The sequence below is a fragment of the Salmo trutta genome, chromosome 9 (assembly GCF_901001165.1).
Source record: "Salmo trutta chromosome 9, fSalTru1.1, whole genome shotgun sequence".
Classification (NCBI taxonomy): Eukaryota; Metazoa; Chordata; class Actinopteri; order Salmoniformes; family Salmonidae; genus Salmo; species Salmo trutta.
In genome coordinates this window covers 11,406,781-11,433,011 of record NC_042965.1, presented here as the reverse complement: position 1 = coordinate 11,433,011, position 26,231 = coordinate 11,406,781, and the positions used below count along the sequence as shown (strand labels likewise).

At 42.2% G+C, this 26,231-nt stretch overlaps 1 protein-coding gene across 2 annotated transcripts in view; it reads left to right on the top strand.

Annotated features, from left to right (window-relative positions):
- Positions 1-26,231, top strand: part of LOC115199866 (cAMP-specific 3',5'-cyclic phosphodiesterase 4D) — a 175,951-nt gene that overhangs the window by 76,829 nt on the left and 72,891 nt on the right. Inside the window, exon 1 of one of the 2 annotated variants that reach the window (XM_029762379.1) lies at positions 8,420-9,260. The exons of the other annotated variant lie outside the window; for it this stretch is intronic. Within the exon in view, the coding sequence (XP_029618239.1) occupies positions 9,175-9,260 (86 nt within the window). The 5' untranslated portion in view covers positions 8,420-9,174. Of the gene's footprint in view, positions 1-8,419; positions 9,261-26,231 lie in introns of those variants that run through there. 2 annotated transcript variants of the gene reach the window in all.

Sequence of the window (26,231 nt, the reverse complement as noted above, 5' to 3'; positions counted from 1 at the left end):
CCATAGGAGTTCTGTTATACTCACAGACACCATTCAAACAGTTTCAGAAACTTTGGAGTGTTTTCTCTCCAAAGCTAATAATTATATGCATATTCCAGTTTCTGGGCAGGACTAATAATCAGATTAAATCGGGTACGTTTTTTATCCAGCCGTGAAAATACTGCCCCCTAGCCATAACAGGTTATACTACGCGTGTGTTCGTCAATTTAATCTGGAGTGCCAAAGTGTGCTCTGGGTGTTCTTAAACTCAGAGCGTTGTCAGATTGTCCGTTCGTAAATTCAGAGCGTTTCGGATTTGGAGCGTTCAGAGCTCACACTGGACGCTCTGGCCGACGAGTATGGTTGATCCGAGCGTTCTGACCTAACAGCAGACAAGCACCCAAGCTAACTGGCTAACGTTGGCTAGCTTGCTAGCTACTTCCAGACACAAATGAGAAAACAGCTCACTCTGACCATTTTACTCGCCCTGGCAGAGCTGGGTAGGCTGCACGAGAGTGCTCTGAAATCGGAGTAGATAGCCAGAGCGAATTTACCAGCTACGTCTATCAACAGTTGTCTCAGTGACATCATAAACATTCTATTGAAATAGTTACTTGCATAGTGGAGTCTTTTGTTTAGACATGTAGCTAGCTAGCTGGCACACTCAGATGAGAGTGCTCTGAAATCGGAGTGGATAGCCAGAGTGAATTTAGAGTGAATTTCTATTGACAGTTGTCGAACTGACATCGTAAACATTCTATTGAAATAGTTACTTGCATAGTGGAGTCTTTTGTTTAGACATGAAGCTAGCTATCTAAACAGTGAACCATAATCCCAACTCATAATGTTACTACCCTGCGTGAATCTGCAGGCAGCTAACCAACCAGGTTCAATGTTTGCTAGCTAACATTAGGCTATAACTAGCGATGCGAATGGCTCTGAGATACAAATAATATCACTACACAGACCATACACGCTACCGTTAGCTAGCTAGCTAACAGTACACTTTAACTTGAAATGAAAATGACTTTCTGACAAAATTAGAAACGTGTAATATCTGAAAATGTTGCTAGCTAGACTCTCTTACCCGTATACATGGATGGACGCTTCTCCCTCTCTGTCACGGATGCCATGACTGCCCTTAGTTTGAAGACGTAATCCGGAGGCAGGTGTTTTATACAACAGCCTTATGTGTGTTGTCTTTTTGACTCGTCTGCATATTTGCAATCAAATGCCATACTTTTCTACATTTCCTTAGCTATCATACTCTAATTCCACTGATTTCAAAACTCGATCCTGCAGAAAGTGAAGAGCAACACTTATGCAGTTCTACTACCTGATATCTTTAAAAAAAAAGCTGCGTTAGAAAGGATTACCTACACATACTGACCATCTCGTGTTATAGACATAAGCGTGCTACATGGCAGACCAATCCCAACTAATCTCTCGGCATGTCCAGCCCACTCATTATCTCAACCAATCATGGCTAGCGGGAAGGTTGCTGTCTTTTTCCGTGGCTAAACCAACTAGGCTCATAATGTAACAGTTTATTCGTATTTACAGATGGCATACAAGTTTGTTATTAAGGCACATGAAAGTTCACATGTTCCAGAAGGCATTTCTGCCCAAAAACGCATTTGCGTTAAAAAAAAGTTTACTTTCAAATGGCGCTCCTGTGAACTAGTAATGTGCGACATATGTCTAGTTTCCTGAAAGGAGTCACATATGAGAAATGTTTTGTGCAATGAATTGCCATTATGCAAATAGCCCACAGACAGGATTATTTCATTCACCGAACTACATTGTTCTCTAACAAAGAGCCTGAACCAGATCTAAATGAGTTGAGGATTTCCTCCAGCTTCACTCTGCTCTTCCCTGGAAGGACAGGAGACACAGTTATAGGGTTGAAGGAAGAGGTCTATTCAACTTGCCTGCTGTTACTAGGCAGGATCCCCACATCTTTTGCAAGTCTCTCACAGTACCAGTGTCAATCAGTGATGGTTTTGATAAAAATACAATCGGATTCTATCACGTATCATATGAGTTTATCATGATATGAAGAACATCAAATCCAAACTTGGTTTTGCCATAGCATTTGATGTGAAGGAAATTGAAGTTGCACATAGACCCCGAGGCAACATTTTGGCTTGCCCCTCCTAATGGTAACGGTTTAGATTTCAGGAGGGAATGCTGATCTAGTAGATCTGTTCCTAGGGGCAACTTCATCCTACTCCTTTGATTATTACCATATCCTGGAGATCATTGCATCACTCTGAGGCAGTACTAATCACACCCAGATAGATGAGTGAGGCGATTCAGAACAGTGTGGTTGGACAGTGATTAAAGTCCAGACTGAGAGCAGTGCTGGGAGAAGTAAGCCAGCATCAGGCAGGCAGGGCTGCCGTAATGACACAGAAATGGTGCAATGCAAGAAAAAATATATTTTGGAGGTGGGGGGTCTGGTCCCGTCATAGGACAGAGAGTGAAGGCTAGGAGTGGAGGGGTAATGGGGGCTGTAGGCCTGAGGCTGGAAGCCAGGAGGGGTAGGCTCAGAGCTGGCTATAGCCAGGGATGGAGTAGGGGTAAAAATGGCAACATAGACCTGAGCCTTGCACTGACCTCTTAACCTGTTGGGGCTAAGTTGCATACTGACACCACCTGCCAAACAATGGATGTGCCCTCTGTCACCCCAACTGTGATAGAGATTCAGATTGGCCACAGCTCACACTTCCAACTGGTCCCGACTGAATTAGAGGGAGAGTAAGTCTTATTGAGAGGCAGCAGCAACTGTTAGTTAGCTGCAGCAGATGGTACTGTTCTGGAGATTGCCTGCAGTCATGGCTCATTGATATTTAAACAGCTTCCCATCTGTACCTGCTCCAGGGAGAGGCAGAGAAATAGATCAACAACAGCTAGGGAACTGCAAACCAGATCCTCTCCCGCATGGTGCTTGATCACGCCATATGATTGTGTTTTAGCCACTGAAGCAGTGTCTTTCTCATATCACTTGCTAAAGTCTGTGAATCGACTGCATGCAATGCATACGTCAAGGCATGAATGTTAGAGGATCTCTGGGTGCATTGGGATGGAACGGTGTGCTATTAAAATGATTCAAGTATTTGTGCCATTGTTTTCCTTTTGGTGCCAAAATGAACATTCAAATGTGACTGTTGTCTTCCTAACAGTGACAGGGATTTTTACCTGAGCCGTTAACAGTGGAATAATTGTCTTGTTGATCTGCAACTGAAGTCTATGCAACATTTAGTATTGGGACCCTCAAACCCATTATTTCTCCAACCAGCGCTTTATGCTACCAAACCCCAGATTAGGTTTTGTGTATCTAAACACCAATGCATAATTTGATGGGTAAAGGAGTTAACGCTTAGTGAAATGCCACCTCATCACAGGCTATGAATGACAAGGAGGGTGAGCGGGGGCCTTGGCATTTCTACAGCTACCCGTTTGACGGACATCTAGCCAAGATAGCCCACCTCCGTCTCACCCTCTCTCAGGCCTGATGGACAGAGGGTCTGGCACTCTTTACTCATCTGTACTCACATTTCTCTTGTATTTCCATTCGAAATTGAGATGAAGAATACTTTGATAGATATGGCAGCCCCTCGCATCTCTCAATAAGCCAACACCACCTTGTGGCGACTGAGAACTGAGCAGTGAGAAAGTGAGAGGAATACTTCTGTGTAAATTACTATATCATGCACTATGGCAATGGAATGGCATTATATTGTATTGTATGTACCTTTTCTGTTGTACTGTATGTACGTTTTCTGTTGTACTGTATGTACCTTTTCTGTTGTACTGTATGTACCTTTTCTGTTGTACTGTACCTTTTCTATTGTACTGTATGTACCTTTTCTATTGTACTGTATGTACCTTTTCTATTGTACAGCATGTACCTTTTCTACTGTACTGTATGTTCCTTTTCTACTGTACTGTATGTTCCTTTTCTACTGTACTGTATGTTCCTTTTCTACTGTACTGTATGTACCTTTTCTACTGTACTGTATGTTCCTTTTCTACTGTACTGTATGTTCCTTTTCTACTGTACTGTATGTTCCTTTTCTACTGTACTGTATGTTCCTTTTCTATTGTACTGTATGTACCTTTTCTACTGTACTGTATGTACCTTTTCTGTTGTACTGTGCCTTTTCTGTTATACTGTACCTTTTCTATTGTTTTGTACCTGCACTGTTCTCTCAGCTATTGATCTAGAGATGAAGGAAGAAAAGGACTTTGCTAAATGTCAGCGCACATGAAATCGATATCCGCTTCCCCTGGCATCCATTTCCGTTCCGAGCGTAGGAATCCATAATGTGCTGTTTTGTTGTGTTAGCAGCATGGCTGGTTTAATGAAAGTGCTGCTGTAGAATGAAATAAGATTTGATGTTTCGTAAATTAATTTGTCGTCAAGTTCTGACGATCATTATATTCAGATGATGATCTATCGTGGAAATGTGAGTTGATGGAATAATAATAATAGTAATATTATGGTACTAAAGGATATAAATTGGTTTTGTCACAGACAAATGCTTGTTTTTTCTTCTGTGGTTTTGGAAAAGCTAAAAGACTTGTAAGTATCCCTCTCCCCATCCTGCTCTCTCTCCCATCCTTAAATATCTTCCCATCCCTCATTCTCCTCTTCTCTCTCCCCATCCCTCTCTCTCTGAGCCTTGCAGTCGATCTATGTTTACCCACTGTGACCTTTCCCATTTCCCATTTCTCCAATCTCCAGTCGATCTATGTTTACCCCACCCTCCCTCCCTCCCCCTCCCTCTTTCTTTCTCTCTCTGTCTCGGTACCAACCACGATGGCCTTTTCCATCTCCCCTGTCTGTCTGTAGTGTGGCAGGCTGCAGGATGGCTAGTGACAGCTCCTCATGTTCAGTAAAGCAGGGGTACAGCCCCAACACTGGGACCTTCGTTATGTAACAACACCACAGACGGACAGAGACAGGCTATTTATAACCTGGACCCACCATCAATTTAAACACAAAGATGCTAGATGAGATAGAGTCCTGTTTGGATGATTGTGTGTGTGCGTGAAAGTATATGTGTGTCTATAATAAATCAAAATATTACAGTATACACAGTACACTATGTATTATAGTCAAAGGAAGGGAATTCCTCTACTTGGTTACTTCCCAAATGAACCCTTTACCACCCCTCCTTTCACCTCTCCACTCCTCTACCCCTCTCTCTCTTTCTCTAATGGGGGGGGGGGGGTGATAGAGAGGGTTTCTGGAGGGGGAGAGGCAGTCTGACTCCTGGCAGGAGTTGAGAGACTGCTGACCTGTGCGTTGGGCAGGATTTGTGTAAGAGGCAGGACTGAATCCTATATTTCAGAGCACAGCAACTGGCTCAGAGCCAGGGTTGTTTTGTATTTAAACGCCACTTTAAATGTGTACATGACACTGCAACAAAATTTCCCCATGGGGACAATAAAGTCAGTAAGTAAGTAAGGATGATGGTTTTAATGCTCACACATGCGCATTCACATACTCAGAATGGGCTAACCCTTTCCTCAACCCAGCATCACATGCTCGCACACACACACACACACACACACACACACACACACACACACACACACACACACACACACACACACACACACACACACACACACACACACACACACACACACACACACGTACTTTAAAATTGGCAGCACCATTTTAAGGTACTGTAAAATTTCTATTAAACTCTGAGTCTCAAATTGTTGCATGTCCTTTTTAATAGCCAGGCATTGGCACAAATTTCAGCTAATAATTGCGGGTCTAAAGGAATTGTTTATATTTCTGTAAATAAGTAGGCACTCTCATCCAGAGCAACTTCTTGTACACTTTCATACTGGCCCCCCGTGGGAATCGAACCCACAACCCTGGTGTCGTAAGCGCAATGCTCTACCAACTGAGCTACGTAATTGTTGAGGTTACGACAGCGCTGATATTCCCACTGTCATCTGCATAAAACATAAATAAAACTTTTCTGTCATCGTTGCTAGCCATGGTGCCACCAAAAGGAAAACACAACATCAAATTCAAGCTCTCCATGGTGAGGAAGCACGAAATAGGCGGGGTGTATGATACTGTATGCAGCCTTTGCAAGTCTGATCTGCAATGGATTTTTTATTATAATCTTTATACTGGTCATACTGGTCACAATAAATAGTGTGGTAATCTTTAAAAAAAATATTAAGCAAAAGCTGTGTGCATTAAGGAAATAGAAGCCTGTCTAATAGAAGCCTGTCTCTAATAAGCGCTAATGTTGTTTCGTTTAATACTGGCGCTTCGAGTCATGCGTCGAAATCGCTAAGGAACTAACTTTGAAGCAGTGTGCTGATGCGTGTATTACTTGATCAGAAGTACGTCATCAATGATGTCCGAAGCTTCGTTTGATCACATGCTTTTTCAAACCGCGTGTTGCAAAATGTGAGATTCCACCGATTTCGCTGTGGTTCCCGTGCTTTCTTCGAGTCTTTGCTGCTTTCAAACTTCGATCTCTACTGGACACCGTACTTACAAATATAGTTAAGATTTTGTACAAAAAGTTTTATTTGGCTGGTAGCTTAGTAGGTAGAGTAGAGCACTATGGAACATTTAGGGACATGAGGTGGAATCCTGTTGAAGGCACAGTATTTCAGTATTTTGTTTTATGTGAAGCCACTCTGCACTGTTAAAATAATTTGTTTTATTTAGTATAGTATAAGCTTCTGTGTTAAAGCATCATAAAAAAATGTCATAGATTCCGTTTTTGAAAAATAGTTAACTTGAATACAAAAAAGGGACGCATGATATATATATATATATATAAGATGCAAACCTGGTATTCCAACTGATTATAGGCTACTGAAGTGAACGACTTACGGAGATTTGATGAAAACAGTTGAGAAGGGGAAAAAAATGAAATCTGATAATCATACAATTTATTGCTGACCATCAGATGTCACTAATGTGCATTGTGAACAGATAATGAAGCTCAGAGCAATCAACTGTTTTTCGCCACACGTTGGTGAAATCGCCGAAGCCTTCAGAAAGCCTCGGTTTCCCATCACTAACATTCGCCGGTTGTGTTCAGTGATTGAAGAAAATAACACCCGGGCTAATATTTGAAGTTTTATGATAGTACATTTTCTTATTATTTTTATGTTTGAAAAAAGCTAATATTGGTGACTTACAGCTGCCACCTACAGTGCTGGAGTCTTGAACCAAATCTGGTTGTTTATTTATTGTGGCCACTAGATGGCGATCATATAGCTTAAAGCCATTTACAAACTAGGCAAACCAATTTGAAAAAGAATACAATGCTCTGATCATTGGCTGATCGCTCCCAACCCATAGTAATCCCCACCCAGTTCACTACTTTAAAATGTCTTTGCAAAAACGTGTTATCTCTTTGTAAGGATCTCCATACCTCTCTATGACACACACTCGCACACACAAGAGAGTGAGTCTACAGTCACAGATGTCTACAGTAACAGATGTCTACAGTCACAGATGTCTACAATGTACAGCATATTTTACATGCTTATTGACGGAAACACAGTCCTGTTTCACTATTCTTTTGTCCTATGTGACATCAAAAATTGTAGTACATAAACTCCATAGTATGTAAAATCATATGTAATCAGGGGTTTGAGATTAGCGCCTGGGATTTTAATGAGTTTAGATATAGTTAGGCATCTCTCAGAAGACGTCTACATTACAGAGATTGTTGTTGGCTTGGTCCATGTGCCTATATCCTGTGTACTGTTACTGTAGCATGTTTCCTGCTAAGAACATACCTAAAGAGGCCCAATGCTTGATAGCACACACTTACACACACATGCACTCGTGCATGCCGGCACGCACGCACACAAACTCACACACGCACACTAACAGACACATACAGACGCAGAAACATGAGCCAGCATTAGTTCTGCAGTCTGAAATGTCATTGTCCAATGGTGTGTCGGCACACAGTGAGAGAAAGAGAGAGAGAAGGGAGGAGTAGGGAGAGAAAGTGTGTGTAGAAGGGTGGACAGATAGAGAAGGAAACATGGTGAGAGAGAGAAAATAAATGATAGAAAACAAACAACGCGTACATTTGGGAAATGATGGATGTCACCACTTCTCCCACACTCTGATCACAAACACACACGCACGCAGGCACGCACGCACACACACACACGTCAGCAACACCAAGCCTCAGAGGACTGGAAAGCTTCCCTCCTGCTTTCTTCGCTCCTCTCCCTGCCAGTTGTAAGCTGAATGAAGCCTGTGAGCTGTGAATTCTAAGAGGATCAATAGGTTTAACTCACTGTACACAGGAGGAGCAGGCACACACATAACAGGGTCAGGACATCCCACTGACTGACTGCCTGTGAGGGTGGGAGGGAGGGAGTGAGAGAGCGATAGGGAGAGCAGGGACAATAGCGCAGCGCTCCACTCATTTTCTTCCCCCTTTCCCTTCCAACCCCGGGAGCTCATGGGGACAGGCAAGATCTAGACATAGCGAAAGAGAGGGAGATAGAGATCGACAGAGAGAGAGAGAGAGAGAGAGAGTGTGACATGCCCTGTCACGCTAGTGTCGACTGCTCCCGTGCCGACCGTCTTCCCTGGCTGTCAGGAAAAGGAATGTTTTCCGGAGAGATGAATCCCTGAACCCGTTCACCATGAGGATGTGGGACAGCGATTTCCAGATCCTTGCCGGAAGAATCCCTCGGAAAAAAGAGCAGCCGCCTGAGAAGCTAGTAGCTGATCCTGTGTGGACTCCTGGGTCACAGTGCTGAGGACTCTCTCCCCTTCACACCGCTGAAGCATTACAGCACTGCTTTCTTGTTTTGCTCGTTGTCATATTGGGTGGATTTTGTTTATAGTTGTTTTAACCCTGCATTTTTTGGGGGGGGGGCGATTTTTTATGCTCCAAACTGCTTTTGTTAATCCAAGCAGGGGTGGCCTTGCATTATGTAGTCCATTCATATTCCAGCTGCTGATAACATGACTCCATAAAGGCTGACTTTGTGCCCAACACTGGAATGACTAAGTGGACCTCCAGTGTCATTACTATGGTATAGAGCACAGAGCAGTCTAAGGGGCAGGCAGGCATGATGTTGTTTTGGGAGTGGTCACAGTGTGTGGAGGGCAGTGTGTGTAGATAGAGTCTTAAAGGTTAGAGGGAAGATTCATCACGCGGCTTCATGAAGCCTGGACTCTGCCACGGGGCGAGGGAGAGGACTATGATGCACCTCAGCAACTTCCCTTTCAGGAGGCACTCATGGATATGGTGAGTTTGTGTGTCTGTGTGCGTGTGTGTCCAACATGGCGGCAACAGTAGTGGACATGAGTTCTGTTCTCCTGCATGTTCTCCTGTGTCCTATGTGTTCCTGCTGGTCTGTACTGTTCCAGGATGGTTAGAAACGCCGACAGGCAGCCCAGTTCTACTCTGGGAGATTTATTGTTCAATGGGCCAGACATTTCCTGCCATTTTCTCCCACATAAGCCTGTGGAGGCTTATGGAGCTAGCTAGCCATGGCTCCCTGCTTTGGATTCCCCCTCTGCACTTTTCATCAGCCACTTAAATAGAGGCTCCTTTTGGGATGTGGCTTTCTCAGGGCCATGACAAGATTCCTTGCTGATTGCTATCTTCAAATGGTTTGTTATTAGAGCTAGTCATATAACAGTGACTCAATGTTTGGACCATAATGGTCTCTGTCAGATTATTGACCCATACCTCAACTCTCCTGCTTCCTTCCTGTCCAGTACTAACATGCAGTATGTACAGTACAGTCTTCAACACAGACAGGCTTCTGCTTTTCTTTGTGCAGTGACAGAAGTGTCTGGAGAGTGAGCTCAAATGCTGGCTGTAGCACATGCTGTGCAGACTCATACTGTAGACATTATTTTAGCCTCTCGACGTGTCTGCAGCCAAGCATTGTCTCAGGTCAAGAAAACTCCATATAAGACAATGTAATAATAATATAGCACATTTTTTTCTAAATCAACTTAGAGCGAACACATGTATTCAGTATCGGTGGCCCGACGTGGGAATAAGACCTCCAGTGTCAGCTGTTGAGTTTCTCTAGGTCAGGTCACGTGGTTAGGAAAATATGTACAGTAGTTCCAACTCATTGTTTACTTGATCAGTATTAGATTAGAGGCAGTGGAGGGATGCCACTAGACTGTGACCTTTAGAGAGGCCGAACCAGAGACTGTGGCTGGATGGGGGAACAGCTGACAGACAGACAGACCGACAGACAGCGGTCAGGAGGAATGTTTCTAGCTAATCCAGTAGCAGCTACGTGAAGAGAAACGGTCCATCTCTCGCTCTCTCTCTCTCGCTCTCTCTGTCCTTCTCTCTCTATTTCTCTCTCTAAAACACACACATGCTCAGCATTGCCGCAAGTTATCCTTTGATATCGCTAGCTAAAGTCACACTTCAAACTTGAAGTTGATTACTTTTGTCATTCAGACGCGACATCATAGGGTTACTGAGAAAGTATTTACCATGACAGGCTGTATTTTCTGAGGGCAACTTTGAAAGAGTTTGACCTTGTCTGAAAGACTGTGACCTTGTCTGAAAGACTGTGTTGCAGATGCTTAAGGGTACCTCAAGATTTGAAAATACCAAGCCAGAAATGATAGTAAAATATTGAATTGTTTAGGCTGTTCTTCCAGGAGGTGCTATCTAATCCTCTTCCTCAAAGCCATGGCAGTACAGTAAGTAGGGGGATGTATAGTAGTGTACATGTAGGTGTGGGTCATAACACCGTCAGGCCACTGCTGTCTTCTATGTTTGCATCCCAAATGGCACCGTTCTGACCAGTGGTGTGAAGTACTTAAGTAAAAATACTTTCAAGTAATACTTAAGTCGTTTTTTGGGGTATCTGTACTTTACCTTACAGTTGATATCTTTTCCTAAAGAAAATAATGTACTTTTTACTCCATACATTTTCCCTGACCCCCAGAAGTATGTGTTACGTGTTGAGTGCTTAGCAGGACAGAAAAATTGTCAAATTGACACACTTATCAAGAGAACATGCCTGGTCATCTGGTCATCCCTACTGCCTCTGATCTGGCAGACTCACTAAACACAAATGCTTAGTTTGTAAATTATGTGTGAGGGTTGGAGTGTGCCCCAGGCTATCCTTACCTTTTAAAAACGTTTACTTTTGATACTTATGTATATTTTAGCAATTACATTTACTTTCGATACTTAAGTAGATTTTAAAAACAAATTATTTTAGACTTTTAGTCAAGAAGTATTTTACTGGGTGGATTTCACTTTTACGTTTTTTATTTTTTATGAAGGTATCATTACTTTTACTCAGTATGACAATTGGGTACTTTGTCCCCCACTGCTTTTGACCAGGGTCCATAGGGCTCTGGTCAGAATAGTGCACTATGTAGGGAATAGGGTGCTGCTATTTTGGACATAGACTATGTAGGGGAGTTATATAAGGATGCTTATGCCTTTCATTTAGTCATGAATTGATGGTCATTATAGAGATTGAATGGTTTAGCTTTAGCAGGCTGCTCTTAATGTATGATCATAATTTGGTATTGCCATTTTAATTGGTTAGATAATCTGAATGGGTAATCATTCCTCCTCAGAGTTTCAGTATACAGTATATGTTCCAGTATAGTACAAATACATAGTACAGTACAGAGTTTCAATTTAGTATAAATGTGTTTTTTTTTCAATCATGTGTTTCCCCTTTCATGGATAGTCTCAGGGGTTTGGTGGGATATAACAGACAGATTGAGTGACAACATGGCCACGTTGTCATGGTTGTCTGAACAAAGACTTTCTTCTCATTCCTTTAGTGATGAGCTGTCAGAACTTATTTTGATGGTGTGTCTGTTTGCTGCAAGGGGACCGAGCACTGTTTCAGTCCCCATAGAAGAGGAATGCACCAGTGTGTGTGTGTGTGTGTCTACAGATGAGCTTTCAGATGGATATGCATTATTTATCACTATAGTCTTCAAACTTCTTGAGCTGGCAGCACTTTTACACTGTTTCGTTATGATTGTATTCATCAATCTAGCAAGAGGGCAATATTTATGTCTGGGGGGAAAAAACACCTTTCAACCCAAATAATCTAGTACATAAAAGTATAATAAAACATATACAAATGTGATGATATCATAGTGAATTCATGACGTGAATGAATAAGCCTTTTCATACTTTGTAAAATGTCTATATTATACTGAACAAAAATATAATTGCAACATGCAACAATTTCAAAGATTTTACTGAGTTACAGATCATATAAGGAAATCAGTCAATTGAAATAAATTCATTAGGCCCTAATCTATGGATTTCACATGACTGGGCAGTGGTGCAGCCATGGGTGGGCCTGTGAGAGCATAGGCCCACCCACTTGGCAGCCAGACCAATCCTAATTCGTTTTTTCTCCACAAAAGGGCTTTATTACAGACAGATATACTCCAGCAAGCGTTGTTTGGTTAGCGATGTTTCTGTAGCACTCATAATTGCGGAGTTTGCAAAACATATGGCCACTGGATTGATGTAAATAATCCTGATATCATTCTGCCAGGTAGGCATAGACTACTTTGTAGTTAACATTGAATTGAGAAGGCTTTTGGGAAAACCTTTCCGTCTCTACCAGAAGAATGTTATCATTAGCATCATCGCTAACGGCACACACACACACAGAGAGACATGGGCATTCATGTGTCATTTCAGAAAGTTGCAGGAAAATGTTAATCACATGCATTTTGTGGGCAAATGAATGAACGTTCTTATCAGTTGAATAGATTTAGTTGATTTCCTACTAAGTTCAATACATTTGGAATATTGTTGAATTCCATTATAATGTCTGTATTCCGTGATTCTGTCTGCGTTCTCCGCAGAGCAGATTATATAGGGCCCTGGGGAATAATGACCATAATGCCATGTGTCTGCCTCCAGCATAAAATAAAGTTTTGGACTTCCATACAAAATTACTTATTTACTTATTTTAGGTTAAGGAAGCTTGTACAGTAGGCATCATTCATTATCACACAGCTATATAAGTCATATGTATATGTCCTTGTGCTAGAGATGAAAACAACGAGCGGTCTGTCTTCGCTCTGCGGTGTAACTGCGCATTTACGCTATACAAGCAGCACTCACCTAGCCATGCTATCCTCACCTTCATGTGGGTGCTAACAAGCTTGCATGCAAACTAGGTAGTGTTACGCATCAACAGCCATTGTCAGCCAACCCAGTAGCGGCTGGAAGCTATGGTGAGCTTCAAATGGTCACTCGCGTCGCGATATCAACGGAGGATTTGTATAAAGTCCCACCCTGTTCAGCTCCCTCGCCCATCCATCCTGCATAGCTCAACGGTCCCCCCCACTCACTCCACTTCTCTCGCTTTCCTTCCATTGAAAGTGAATGGGTTCCGATGTTGAACCGTGCGATGTGGTTGTATAGTGTGAATCCACTGTAAGGGCTGCCGGGGAGCAGACGTTTTCTAAGCACCACCCACTTGATGAAGCTGGGCGGTGACGTTACAAAGTTTTCTAACCCAGAGGCACAGCATCACGATACTTCCGGAGCAGACTCGACAGACCAGACTGGCGTTTGGGAAGTCCAACGGGAGGAGTGAAAAATGTGTCCTTAGTTATACATTTTCTGGAATTCTCAAGGCAAAACCTAGATTCAGGCCAATGTCTTAAGTAGTCAAGCCTGTCATTACTAAAAGTTTGTGAAAGTGACAAACTGACATGTTTTCATTTTGGTCAAAAACGACTTTTTATCAAATGAGTGCCTTTCAATATGTTTAGGTTCATTATTATTGTTATTATTACTATTATTATCATCATCATCATTTTAGAATTTTCATTGTTGGACCTAAAATACCAGAAAAACACTATGAAATCAGTTCCAACTGATTTACATTTTGTAGTGTTTTTTGTCCAACAATGAAAATTCTAAAATGATAATAACAAACCCCAAAATATTTGCTCAGAAAAATTGGTAAATATTCCCACGTATAGTAATGAGACACATGTTATTGTATACTGTCACGTTGTATAAATGATTGGAGACAGGCGCAGTGATACGTAATGGGGGGGTTTAATACTCCACCCAAAAATATACAACATGCCATGAAAAGGCACGGGGACGAAGCCCAAAACAAACACGTAAACAAAAACACAGGGATGTAACCCAAACAAACGAGGTTAAACCTCTAATAAATACACGGGACGAGACCTGCAATCACAAGTGCACAATACACGCAGCACGAAAGCCGAAACAACAAATCACAGGTACTCACAAGACCAACGGACATGGGAACAATAACCGACCAAGATAATGGTGAACAAAGGGCACAATTATACAATTACTAATCAGGGGAAATGGGAACCAGGTGTGCGTGATGAAACAATTCAGTGACGCCTAGAGGCTGGTGACGTAGACCTCCGGAACTGGTGCACGGAATGAGCAGCAGTACCGGGGGGATCCGTGACACATACAACAATAAGCAAGGTTTGAAATTATTATATTTTAGTCAAATATTATATATGTTTGGGCTTCTTGTGATCAATTTGCAGTGAACAAATTATTTGTAATTATGTTCTGACCCCCGAACATCCACTCAAGAAAAAATTTGACCGTGGCTGAATCTAGTTGATGATCCCTGTTCTAGGACAAAGTCACCAAAAATAGAAGCTCCTAACATATGTCCGTTTTTTTTTGCATTCTGACTTTGAAAATGGTGTGAAAGGAATAAAATAAGTTATGTAATCATATTAGTAATTATTATCAGTAATTCTAGTGACCGATTTCAGGTACTGTACTCTTATGAGGTTTAATAATGGACCAGCCTAATCCTCTCTGTCCCTGAATTCCCAACACTACCAAGCCTCTGCTGACTGAATTACTAGAACTTCACTCCCCACAGTCATCTTGCATTTGTTTTACGGGATTAACATGTTGCTTTAGTTTTCCTCTTTACTTAGGACTACCTCATCAAGATTAAAATATTCACATCCAGTCTTGATATTCAAGGTATATTTATTTAAAGATCTTATTCAAAGCGCGTGTTGTGTTCTGAATTCAAGCCAGTGTTGTTATTTTCCGAGCGTGTTGTTAACATGTGCTAATGCGGTACAATAGACTAGAGTATGTACTTGAAAGCCCCATGGCTCCTGGTCCAGTAGGACAGTATGAGCACAAGCAGATGCCAGACTAAATCTGCCATTTACCTCCATGACAATAAAGCCTCACCTGGCTAGAGAGAGGCTGAGTGGCTGTTACACAATCCCAGTTCACCTTGGATTTGGCACTCAGCAGGCACGCATACACACACACACACACACACACACACACACACACACACACACACACACACACACACACACACACACACACACACACACACACACACACACACACCTACGTAGGAGAGTGATTTTTCCTCTATACTCCTCAGACCTGTAAACAGGTAGTGCTGTCTTTGTCAACAGAGGACGCTCGGTTGTCTTTGTCAAAAGAAGACGTTGGGTTTAGAGCAATAGTTTGGCAGTTAGATAGTCGAGACTTCACAGTTCTCATTGAAGGGATTAATGAGTGGCTTAGTGTTAGGTTGGCAGACTCACTTTTCATTTGTCACAAACACATTTGTCGCCATAGTGATTTTTTGGGGTTGGACTTTGGAGAGATAATTACTGTTCTTGTCTTTCTCTGCCGATGTTCAATATTATTACATGGCTATAAATACTTAAAGACAAAGCATTAGTTTCAGGAACAGAGTTAATGTGGAAATAATAACATTACTGTAGCTGGCACTGACAATTTGACTAAATCTAAAGGCGTTTTCATCATGCATCACTATTTGTCATGTAATGTTATTACCATGTTTGTGGGCTTGGGTCTGAGCACTTTAATAATGGTAATAAAATAAACATTGTATGCGGATTTCTATTTGTAGAAATATGATTGAAATAATCAGAAATGTAACAACATCTGCAGTGTATCTACAGTAATCATATACAGTGAATCCTAATACACTTTGATGTACTGAGGGAGGAGAGAAGAAATGTGAGGTCTATTTTTAGATACTGTACCATGGTACAGTAGGAGTTGAGATGGAGCTCTGCGCTTTATTTGCTCCCAGAGGTATTGGCACTGTGGGGCCTCAAGAATCAAGTCAGACAGGTGGTGAAACTGGGTAAAATGAGCTGTTCCCTTTCTCCCCAAGAGCTCTCTTTCTCCCCATTTAGTCCTGTGCAGGATCAAATAGTGTATACCCAAACTTCGAAAAAATTGCCTCACTCTCAGTTACTTTGCTGCGACCGAGGTGGAGGTTAAGAAAATTGGCTTTTGGTGACGTCATAGTGCAGCCAGAATCGCATCCATCTGGAGGCAAAGCCATCACTCAGTGTACCCATAGGACCAGCAGAAGAGAGAGAGAGAGAGAGAGAGAGAGAGAGAGGAGAGAGAGAGAGAGAGAGAGAGAGAGAGAGAGAGAGAGAGAGAGAGAGAGAGAGAGAGAGAGAGAGAGAGAGAGAGAGAGAGAGAGAGAGAGAGAGAGAGAGAGAGAGAGAGAGAGAGAGAGAGGAGGGAGAGAGAGAGAGAGAGAGAGAGAGAGAGAGAGAGAGAGAGAGAGAGAGAGAGAGAGAGAGAGAGAGAGAGAGAGAGAGAGAGAGAGAGAGAGAGAGAGAGAGAGAGAGAGAGAGAGAGAGAGAGAGAGAGAGAGAGAGAGAGAGAGAGAGAGAGAGAGAGAGAGAGAGAGAGAGAGAGTTGCTGACGCCTCTCCTGCAGCATCAATCTCTGTCATCCTGCCTTGCTGCTTGTGATACACAGATCTTTATTAAGGTGGGCTATATAGAGCCAGACTGGGTGGGTGGGGGGCAGTCTGCTGCAGAGCTCCATGGGGGGCAATAGATAGCTTGTTGGAGAAGTGTGTGCGTGCCGTATGCATGCGTAGTGATGTTCCACGGAAAATTACTGTTCGTCTGGATAGGAAGAGCATCATAGCAGCATAATACTGTGCCATTTCTAAACAATAAAATACTTTCCTTGTTACTCAACTCGCTACTCACCGTCTATACAGTAATTGTTGTTTGCACATTCACAGCTTGTTTTGTGTCTTTTGGTAGAGGAGTGTTTCATGCTGGGGAGTGAGTCAGTCAGTCAAAGCTGGTATTAGTCTTCTTACCAGATGTGAAGCTCGTCGTTCTCAGGATGTGCTGTTCTCTCCTCCTTAGCCCTCTCTTTCCCTCACACACGCATGCTGCATGCACTCACACACACCCACACACACACCCACACACACACACACACACACACACACGTTCTCAGGATGTGCTGTTCTCTCCTCCTTAGCCCTCTCTTTCCCTCACACACGCATGCTGCATGCACTCACACACACACACACACACACACACACACACACACACACACACACACACACACACACACCTTTTCTCTCACTCTTATTTCAGTCACTCTCACACACAGGTACTCAGACATGCACGCACGCACATGCACGCACGCACGCACACACACACACACACACACACACACACACACACACACACACACACACACACACACTCAGCTTAAGTCAAGGGAGGTGCAGTGAGCCATGGCTGGAGATAATGTTCCCTTTACTCACGATAACCAGCAACAGTCAAGATCTAATGACTCATCCAGCACCTCAGATCTGCATCGTTGTTATGTGTGTAGTGTGTGTAAGTGCGTGCACGTTCGTGTGTGTGAAAGTGAGCGTTTATCAACCATTGTACTGGACAGAATATGTGCTTGGCAGGGAAGTTGCTTTGAGTAACCATGCATCACTTTGTCTGGGATCCACTGTCAGATTCAATGCTCAGTATATTTTTCTTGAAGGTGATAGCTTTACAAAATCAAATCAAATTAAATTGTATTGGTCACATACACATATTTAGCAGATGTTATTGCGGGTGTAGTAAAATGCTTGTCTTCCTAGCTCCAACAGTGCAGTAGTATCTAACAATTCACAACGATACACACAAAAATAAAAGTAAAAGAAATATATAAATATTAGGACGAGCAATGTCGGAGTGGCATTGACTAAAATACAGTACAATACAGTATATACATATGAGATGAGTAAAGCAGTATGTAAACATTGTTAAAGTGACTTGTGTTCCATTATTAAAGTGGCCAGTGGTTCTATGTCTATGTATATAGGACAGCACCCTCTAAGGTGCAGGGTTGAGTAACCGGGTGGTAGCCGGCTAGTGATGACTGTTTAACAGTCTGATGGCCTTTAGATATAAGCTGTTTTTCAGTCTCTCGGTCCCAGCTTTGATGCACCTGTACTGACCTCGCCTTCTGGATGATAGCAGGGTGAACAGGCCGTGGCTCGGGTGGTTGATGTCCTTGATAATCTCTTTGGCCTTCCTGTGACATCGGGTGCTGTAGGTGTCCTGCGGGTGTCCTGGAAGTGTTCTACAAAGACACCATAGTAGGGCTGGGCGATAAATCAATATCAATAATTATCGCAGTAATTACTTCCCTCAATGACGATATAAAAACGTTTTAGATTCATTTTCGATAATGTCGATATAGAATAATTAGGTACAACAGTCCATTTCACCTCTGTGACGCAGCAGGAACGTGCGAAGTGACAACATGCATGTGGAGAGGTATACGCCCACTAAAAACCTCTTAGCACCTCGGGTGATGGAGGAGCCATTATTAATCAGGAAAATGAGTGATGTAGGTGAAAACACTGGCAGCGATAGCCATGGAGAAGGAGCAGCTTCCAGCAAAGACATTATTGATAAAAAGGGTTAAACTGTTTCAGAAATTTGGAAGTGGTTTGGCTTTTTGAAGTCCGACAAAGAGCAGAGCAATGTTCGGTGCAAATTGTGCCGTAGACAGATGGCTATGAAGTGGCATCTGAAGCAAAATCAACATCTGAAGCAAAATCACTCTTTGGAACATGCAGGAAGTTTGAGTTTGCGCCACGGTATTGATAAATGCCCCTCAAGCACCAACCAATCTAGGGATGTTTGCCCAAAGCAGTCAACACTGACAGCATTTATGCCCTACAAGCAAACATCGAAAAGACAAAGACATCACAAATGCTATTATGCATTGCATTGCTATGGACATGCTACCGATTAGCACAGTCAAAAAGGAAGGTTTCCAGAGGCTTATCAATTTAACTGACCCCAGGTACCCCTGGCCGCAAACATGGAACAATTTTCCTTAAAGTATAATTTTATGTGTAGCTCACATATTTTAAAAACAATGTAACCTTTATTGAACTAGGCAAGTCAGTTAAGAACAACTTCTCATTTACAATGACGGCCTATCGGGGAACAGTGGGTTAACTGCCTTGTTCAGGGGTAGAACGACAGATTTTTACCTTGTCAGCTCGGGGATTCGATCTAGCAACCTTTCGGTTGCTGGCCCAACGCTCTGCCTAGTGGTTTGTTCAGCCATTAGGCATTCTTGAGTCTGAAGCAGATATGCACCTTTTAAACATTACTTGATTAATATCATGATAATTATCGTTACCGAATGAAAAAATATATAGATATCGTGATCATTTATTTGCCATATCGCCCAGCCCTACACCATAGACCATATGCACTATTTGACTGTCAGGTTGTCATTCTAATCATTTTGGCTGCAAGGCCTTTTTTAAGGCATGTCCCTGTACTTACTATTGAGATGTGTGCAGCCATCCTCACACAGAAGAGAGCCACTGCGACTGCATAGCCCCAACGCTCACATCCATTTTATTGGATTCCCTCTGCTCTGTTTCCCATGTATCCCCAGTAGCAGAGGTAAGATAGAGCATTCAATCTTTTGTATCTCCCTGGAACATTTGGAACACAACAGTCAGATCAATAAAAATGCAACCCCGGTGTCAGATCTGTCAGAGGAGAGTAGAGATGGCCGCAGGTGGTTCATGACTAAACTCACCATGAATCAGATCTATCTTTTCTATCTCTGTGTCTGAACGGTTGAACCTCTCAGAGCAGGGGCACAGTAGGCTGGCAGGCTGGCAGCATGTCATCTAACAGCAGGGCACCTGCCCTCTGCCCAGAAAGGGATTGGAGATATACAAGGTAAATACAAATATGAGCACGATTAGAGATTAAGTAGTCGTAGCTCCTCCTTAACCCAGCCTTACAGTAAAGGATCTACAGCCTAGTTGTCTGGTATCTGTTCATATCATTAGTTGAGTGTGAGGTCAGAGATCTGGTGCTGTGTCCATGCGTACGTCACCATTAGACCCCAACAATGGCCATCGGATCTAATCAGACAGGCCTTTCCTGCTGGAAAAAAAAAACACTGAGACCGGCGGCCAATAGCAGTCACACCTCGCTCACAAAATAAACAGATGTAATGAAACAAAAACGTTGATTTCATTGACTTAAAAAGGCTTTGAAAGTATAGACCGAGAGAAGCTGTGGAACAGTATGGCACAATATGGAATCCCACCCAAATCCATCAACATCATTAAGCACACCTACCAAGGAATGCAATGTCAAGTCCATCATGAAGGAAGTCCAACAGAAAAGTTCCAAGTCCTTAATGGGGTGCGGCAGGGCTGCCTGCCCTCTCCCTTCCTCTTCCTTCTTTGCGTAAACTGGATCATAAAACAAACAACCAATAATCAAACCGGTATTCAGTGGAGCCTGACCGAACAGCTAGAGGATCTAGACTTGGCTGATGATTTGGTACTATTAGCACACACTCACCAGCAGATACAGAAAAATCCCATACTCCAGAACAGCGATTCTCAACTGGTGGGTCGCAACCCAAATTTGGGACGCGGGAGGTTTTGAATGGGTCTGAGAAAAGAAAATCTAAATATATCTAGATTTTTTTAATGAAAAATACTCCTGTATGAACTTAAACGACTTAAACCAGGTCGAAAGTGTGTAGAAATTATAATGAACTTATATTTTGTAACAATTTTATATTTTTTCTTCAATCACAGTATTTTCAATATAGAGTTATTAGAAGCGCTATTTAGCGTATTTGTTTGATTTTGTGGTCTCAGGCCATTGAGTTTAACATTCTTCATCAAGAATATGGGGAAAATGTAATTATTGACAACGAAGAAGGTGGGACTATTGTTGCCTTGTCATGTTGGTACATTTACTATCAATATAGCATTAAACATAGTTTTCCAGATTGCATTTTGGCAACAAACAAATGGCAGCGTGAATATTAAATCTCGACTGAGACAACCTGGTTGAAATTTGGTCCCGAGGCAAAACCAGTTGAGAACCATTGCTCTAGAAACAATAGCACCTACGTTGAACTTGAGATCAACCTCCCGAAAACCAAAATCATGAGGATCAAGAATAAAAACAACACACGCATAACCATGGAAAACAACCAACTAGAGGAGGTAGATAGATGAATCTATCTACAGTAAGTACAGTTACGGAGGGACAGATTAAGCTGTCAAAGCAGTAATTTGTGAAGCAAGAACAGCATTCAACACATTGTTCTGTACGGATCTGATGCATGGAGAACCACCACTAACACACTGAACAAATTGCAAGCATTCCCCCAACCACTGTCTCAGACACCTTCTGGGAGTCCACTGGCCAGATATCATCAGCAACATCAAGCTGTGGGAAACTACCAAATCAGAACCAATAGCAGAACAACTCAAGAGGAGAAAGTAGAGTTAGATAGGTCACACACTCGCAAAAGAAGAAGACCTAGGACTACCTGGAGACGAAGCACAGAGCAAAGCGATTAAGGTTGTGGGTCTGACATGGCAACGTCTGGAGCGGAGGGCAGAAGACCGAAAGGGATGGCCTATGTTCCTCAAGGAATACAAAGGCCTAAGTAAGGAAGTAATAAAACAAAAAGGTGTGATTATTCTGCAGGAGAACAATCCCGGGCACTGACCTGGGGTTATGTGAAGTACATGAACCACACAGTTCTGAGTAGTTAGAACATTCTGGTAAATTTAAAGACATCCTATAGCCTATATCCGGTATCCTAAACAGGATTTCTGGAAAACCTGGGAATTTTTGGAAAATTACAGGAATTTTGCAACCCAAGTTGAGTCAAATCAGGGCAAAGCAGAACATTCCAAACAATAGGCCTACTGGTCATCCCTCTTGTCCCAGCCCTCCAGGGTAGGCGGCTTACTTGTTTGTGAATGTAGGTAATTTGGGAACAGAATGTTAACAATGGATCGTTCAGCTGATCTGTTATACCGATGTCTGTTATCGTCCGATTGTTTCAGTGAGTGTTACATCACTGGGCTAATCACGTTAGGATTCACCTGCAGAAAATGTTTATGAGAACAGCAACAATAGAGGCCTATTGCTTATGACGAACAAGGTGATTAGGATCAGTGTGATGACAACAATGGACGGAGTAGCTTACCTTGGCTTATCATCACAGAAGGAGTCAGAGCCGATGACGTGGATGTCGATTAAGGCAGCCCCCCGAACCGCTTTGATTCAAAGGGGTTTGGTTAAATGCGGTAGACACATTTCGGTTGTATGCATTCAGGTGTGCAATCCCCTTTCCCTATCCCCAAACACGCAGACATGATAAATCCATAATACAGCACCAGAGGGCTAATGCTATAGTCAGGTACATAATTATTGGCACCCTTGATAAAAAATTTGCAAGAAAGACTGTATAAAATGAATGATACAAATAGTGAGACATATTGTACTGTATGCTCAATTATAAATATATATATTTATACTAATACAATTGCTCAGCGAAATAGATTTTTTAAACAAGTAATAAAAACAAATCTCAAAAAGATATGGGTCAAAATTATTGGCACCCCTGTTTTCAATATCTTTCAATCCCTCACCTTGTGAGGATAATGGCACTGAGCCTTTTTCTAGAATGTTTTATGAGATTGGAGAACACATTGGGAGGGATCTTAGACCATATCTCCATACATAATCTTTCAAGATCCTTGATATCCTTTGTCTGCGCTTATGGACTGCCTCTTCGATTCAAAACAAAGGTTTTCAGTGGCTTTTAAGTCCGGAGACTGAGATTTATGGCCATTGTAAAATGTTGATTTAGTGGTCAATTAACCATTTATTTGTGGATTTTGATTTATGCTTGGGGTTAGATTCGGGACCTTTTAGCCAAAAAACCTGGTTACTTCTGCCAGGAGGCTGAATCTGCACTGAAAATGGATCTGTACTGGAGAGCTCTTCTTTGTCTATAGCTTTTCAACATCATTCACACCCCCTTAAGCCCCACAGATCTCTTTAATGATTCACATGTGAATAAGTAAGTGTAGTAAAAAACCAAAGACTTCAACACTAAAAGTGGTGAAAGTAGTAGCTTACAATAAGGAAAACCTCCAGGTAAAAATGCACTTAATCTAGTCCTTGGCCTATATCCTAATCTGACTTTGATGCAGGTCATGTTGTTCTTCACATTACTGTCTCTGGTAAACACACACTATATCAAACACAATCTTATTTGTCACATGCACAGGATACAGAAGGTACAGTACAGTGAAATGTTTACTTGCATATTTGCATAGTAGCAATATAAAAAATAGAATTTGTATTCTAGAATCACTTTAGAATTATTAGATGATGATTACCCAGACACATTTGTCTAAATTGACGGGTCATGCGAAATAAATGATATAACCACTTCCCATCCACATCTAGCAAAGTGGATGGGTCACTATTGTCTGGACATGTACATATTTTCATGAAATAGAATAGATGACCGTAATCACCTCAGACACACCTGGCTAACTTGATGGGTCACGTAATCAGTATTTTGTTTAGACATGTAGCTAGCTAGCTAAATAATGAACCAGAATCCCAAACCATACTACTAGCGATATAAATGAATTGTCATGAAGTGAATCTTCAGGTAGCTAAAGCTAACCAACAACGTGCAATGTTAGCTAGCTAGATAACATTAGGCTATAACTAGGATTGCAAATGGCTTTCTGAGTTATGAATAATATTACTACACAGATCATACACGTAACGTTAGCTATCGAGCCAGCAAGCTAACGCTCGCTAGCTAGCTAACAGTACGCTTTAACTTGCAATGAAAATGACTTTCTGACAAAATTAGAAATGTATAATATCTGAAAATGTAGCTAGACTCTTACCCGTATACGATCATGAACGCTTCACGGCAGACTGGAACCCCTTTAGCTAACTAAGTAAGACGTCTTGTGTCGTTTCCGTTTTGTTTGTACAGCTTGTTTGGCACGGGTTGTGTCAAGTCACTCTGATTTACAGTGACCATGTGCAGAAAGTAGTCCATCACAACTTTTTCCAACTGATCTTTGTTGATAGCGCCTGCTAAATTTAGGGTAGCAATGTTTTTGAGAGCAGTAGCAACATTTTTGTAGTTCTCCACATTTGTAGTTCTTCAAAAAAGCCGCGGTAGCAAGGATTATCTAAACATAATGAGCAGGTCACTTTAAAGACAGAATCATGGTACATGGCAGACCAATCCAAACTCCTCTCTCGGCATGTCCAGCCCATCCATTATCTCAGCCAATCCTATTTTAAGTTCAAATGCCTCTCCTGTGAAGTAGTGATGTGCGATATATGCCTAGCTTCCTGAAACTGGTCACGTTTTTCACCTTTTGCCACCAGAACAGCCTCAATTCCTTGGGGCATGGACTCTACACTACAAGCTCTCACAGTCACACATCAGAATTAGAAGTTCATCCATGTTTATCAAACGTCAATTTCCAAAGTGTTTAAGGTTAAGTTTAGGCATTAACTCAGAATTCTTAAGGTTAGGCATTAACTCCAAATGGTTAAGGTAAGGGTTAAGGTTTGGGACAGGCTTAAAACAAAAATAACAGGGACAACTTTCTATCGCTGGATTCAAACATACAACCTTTTGAATCAGAGGCAGATGCTTACACCCATCCACCATCTTAGCAAAACAAAAGCCTAGTTCAGGGTAACAACGTTCACTAGTGGCCAGTTTCCACATCATCTCCCGACGTCTTCAGCCCTTGTTGACTCCAATGCTTCCCACAGATGTGTCAAGTTGGCATCAAGTACTGGGTCAGACCCCACTTTGCCTCCAGAACAGCCTGAATTATTTGGGGAATTCTACAAGGTGTTGGATACGTTCCACAGAGATTGTGGTTCATGCTGACGCTATGGCATCATGTAGTTTCTGCAGATTGGATGGCGGTACATTTATGCTACGAACAGCCCGTTCCACCTCATCCAACTCACTGTCATATTCAAGGAGATGCTCTCCACTCCTCAATTTTCCAGCATTGGTGATTGTGTGCCCATTGGAGACGCTTCCTCTTGTTTTTAGCTGATAGGAATGGAACTCGTTGTGGCTGCAATAGCCCATCTGTGGACCGACGAGTTGTGTGTTCCGAGGTGCCGTTCTGTGCCATTATTTGTCTGTTTTTGGCCCGCCTGTTAGCTTGCACGATTCTTGCCATTCTCCTTCGGCCTCTTTCATCAGCAACCTGTTTTTGCCCAGAGGACTGCCGCTGACTGGATGTTTTTTGTCTGTCGCACCATTCCCGGTAAACCCTAGACACTGTCATGTGTGAAAAGCCCAGGAGGACGGATGTTTTTGAAATACTGGATCCAGCGTGCCCGGCAAGGTGCTTAGGTCAACTATTTTAACCATTCGTTCAATTTATTTCATTTTTTTCATTTTTTTCATTTTTTTAAAAACATTTAACTTTTATTTAACTAGGCAAGTCAGTTAAAAACAAATTCTTATTTACAATGATGGCCTACCCCGGCCAAACCTGGACGACACTGGGCCAATTGTGCACACCCCTATGGGACTCCCAATCACAGCCAGATGTGATACAGCCTGGATTCAAACAAGGGACTGTAATGACACCTCTTGCAGTGCCTTAGACCAATGCACCACTCGAGAGCATCCGAAGTGTAACAGAATGCATAGACGCCTGTCTGCCTGCTTTATATCGCAAGCCACCACCACGTGACTCACTGCCTGTAGGAGTGATACATTTTTGTGAACGGGGCGGTGTACCTAATAAACTGTCTGGTGAGTGTACAGTATATAGCTGTGTAACACTTAGAATGACATATTAGAACTCGGGTGTGACATCACAAAATCAATTATAAGGTGCTCAACTGCATAAAAACATAGGAACTCTAAGGATGATGACCCTGTTGTCGTGTTTATGACAACAACACAGCTTATGACGGAGTATGATTACAGTTACCATTGTGTCGTTGTATTATTATGATCATCATGGTGGCCCTGGTGCTCTATATTCTGTTTGGAGAACAG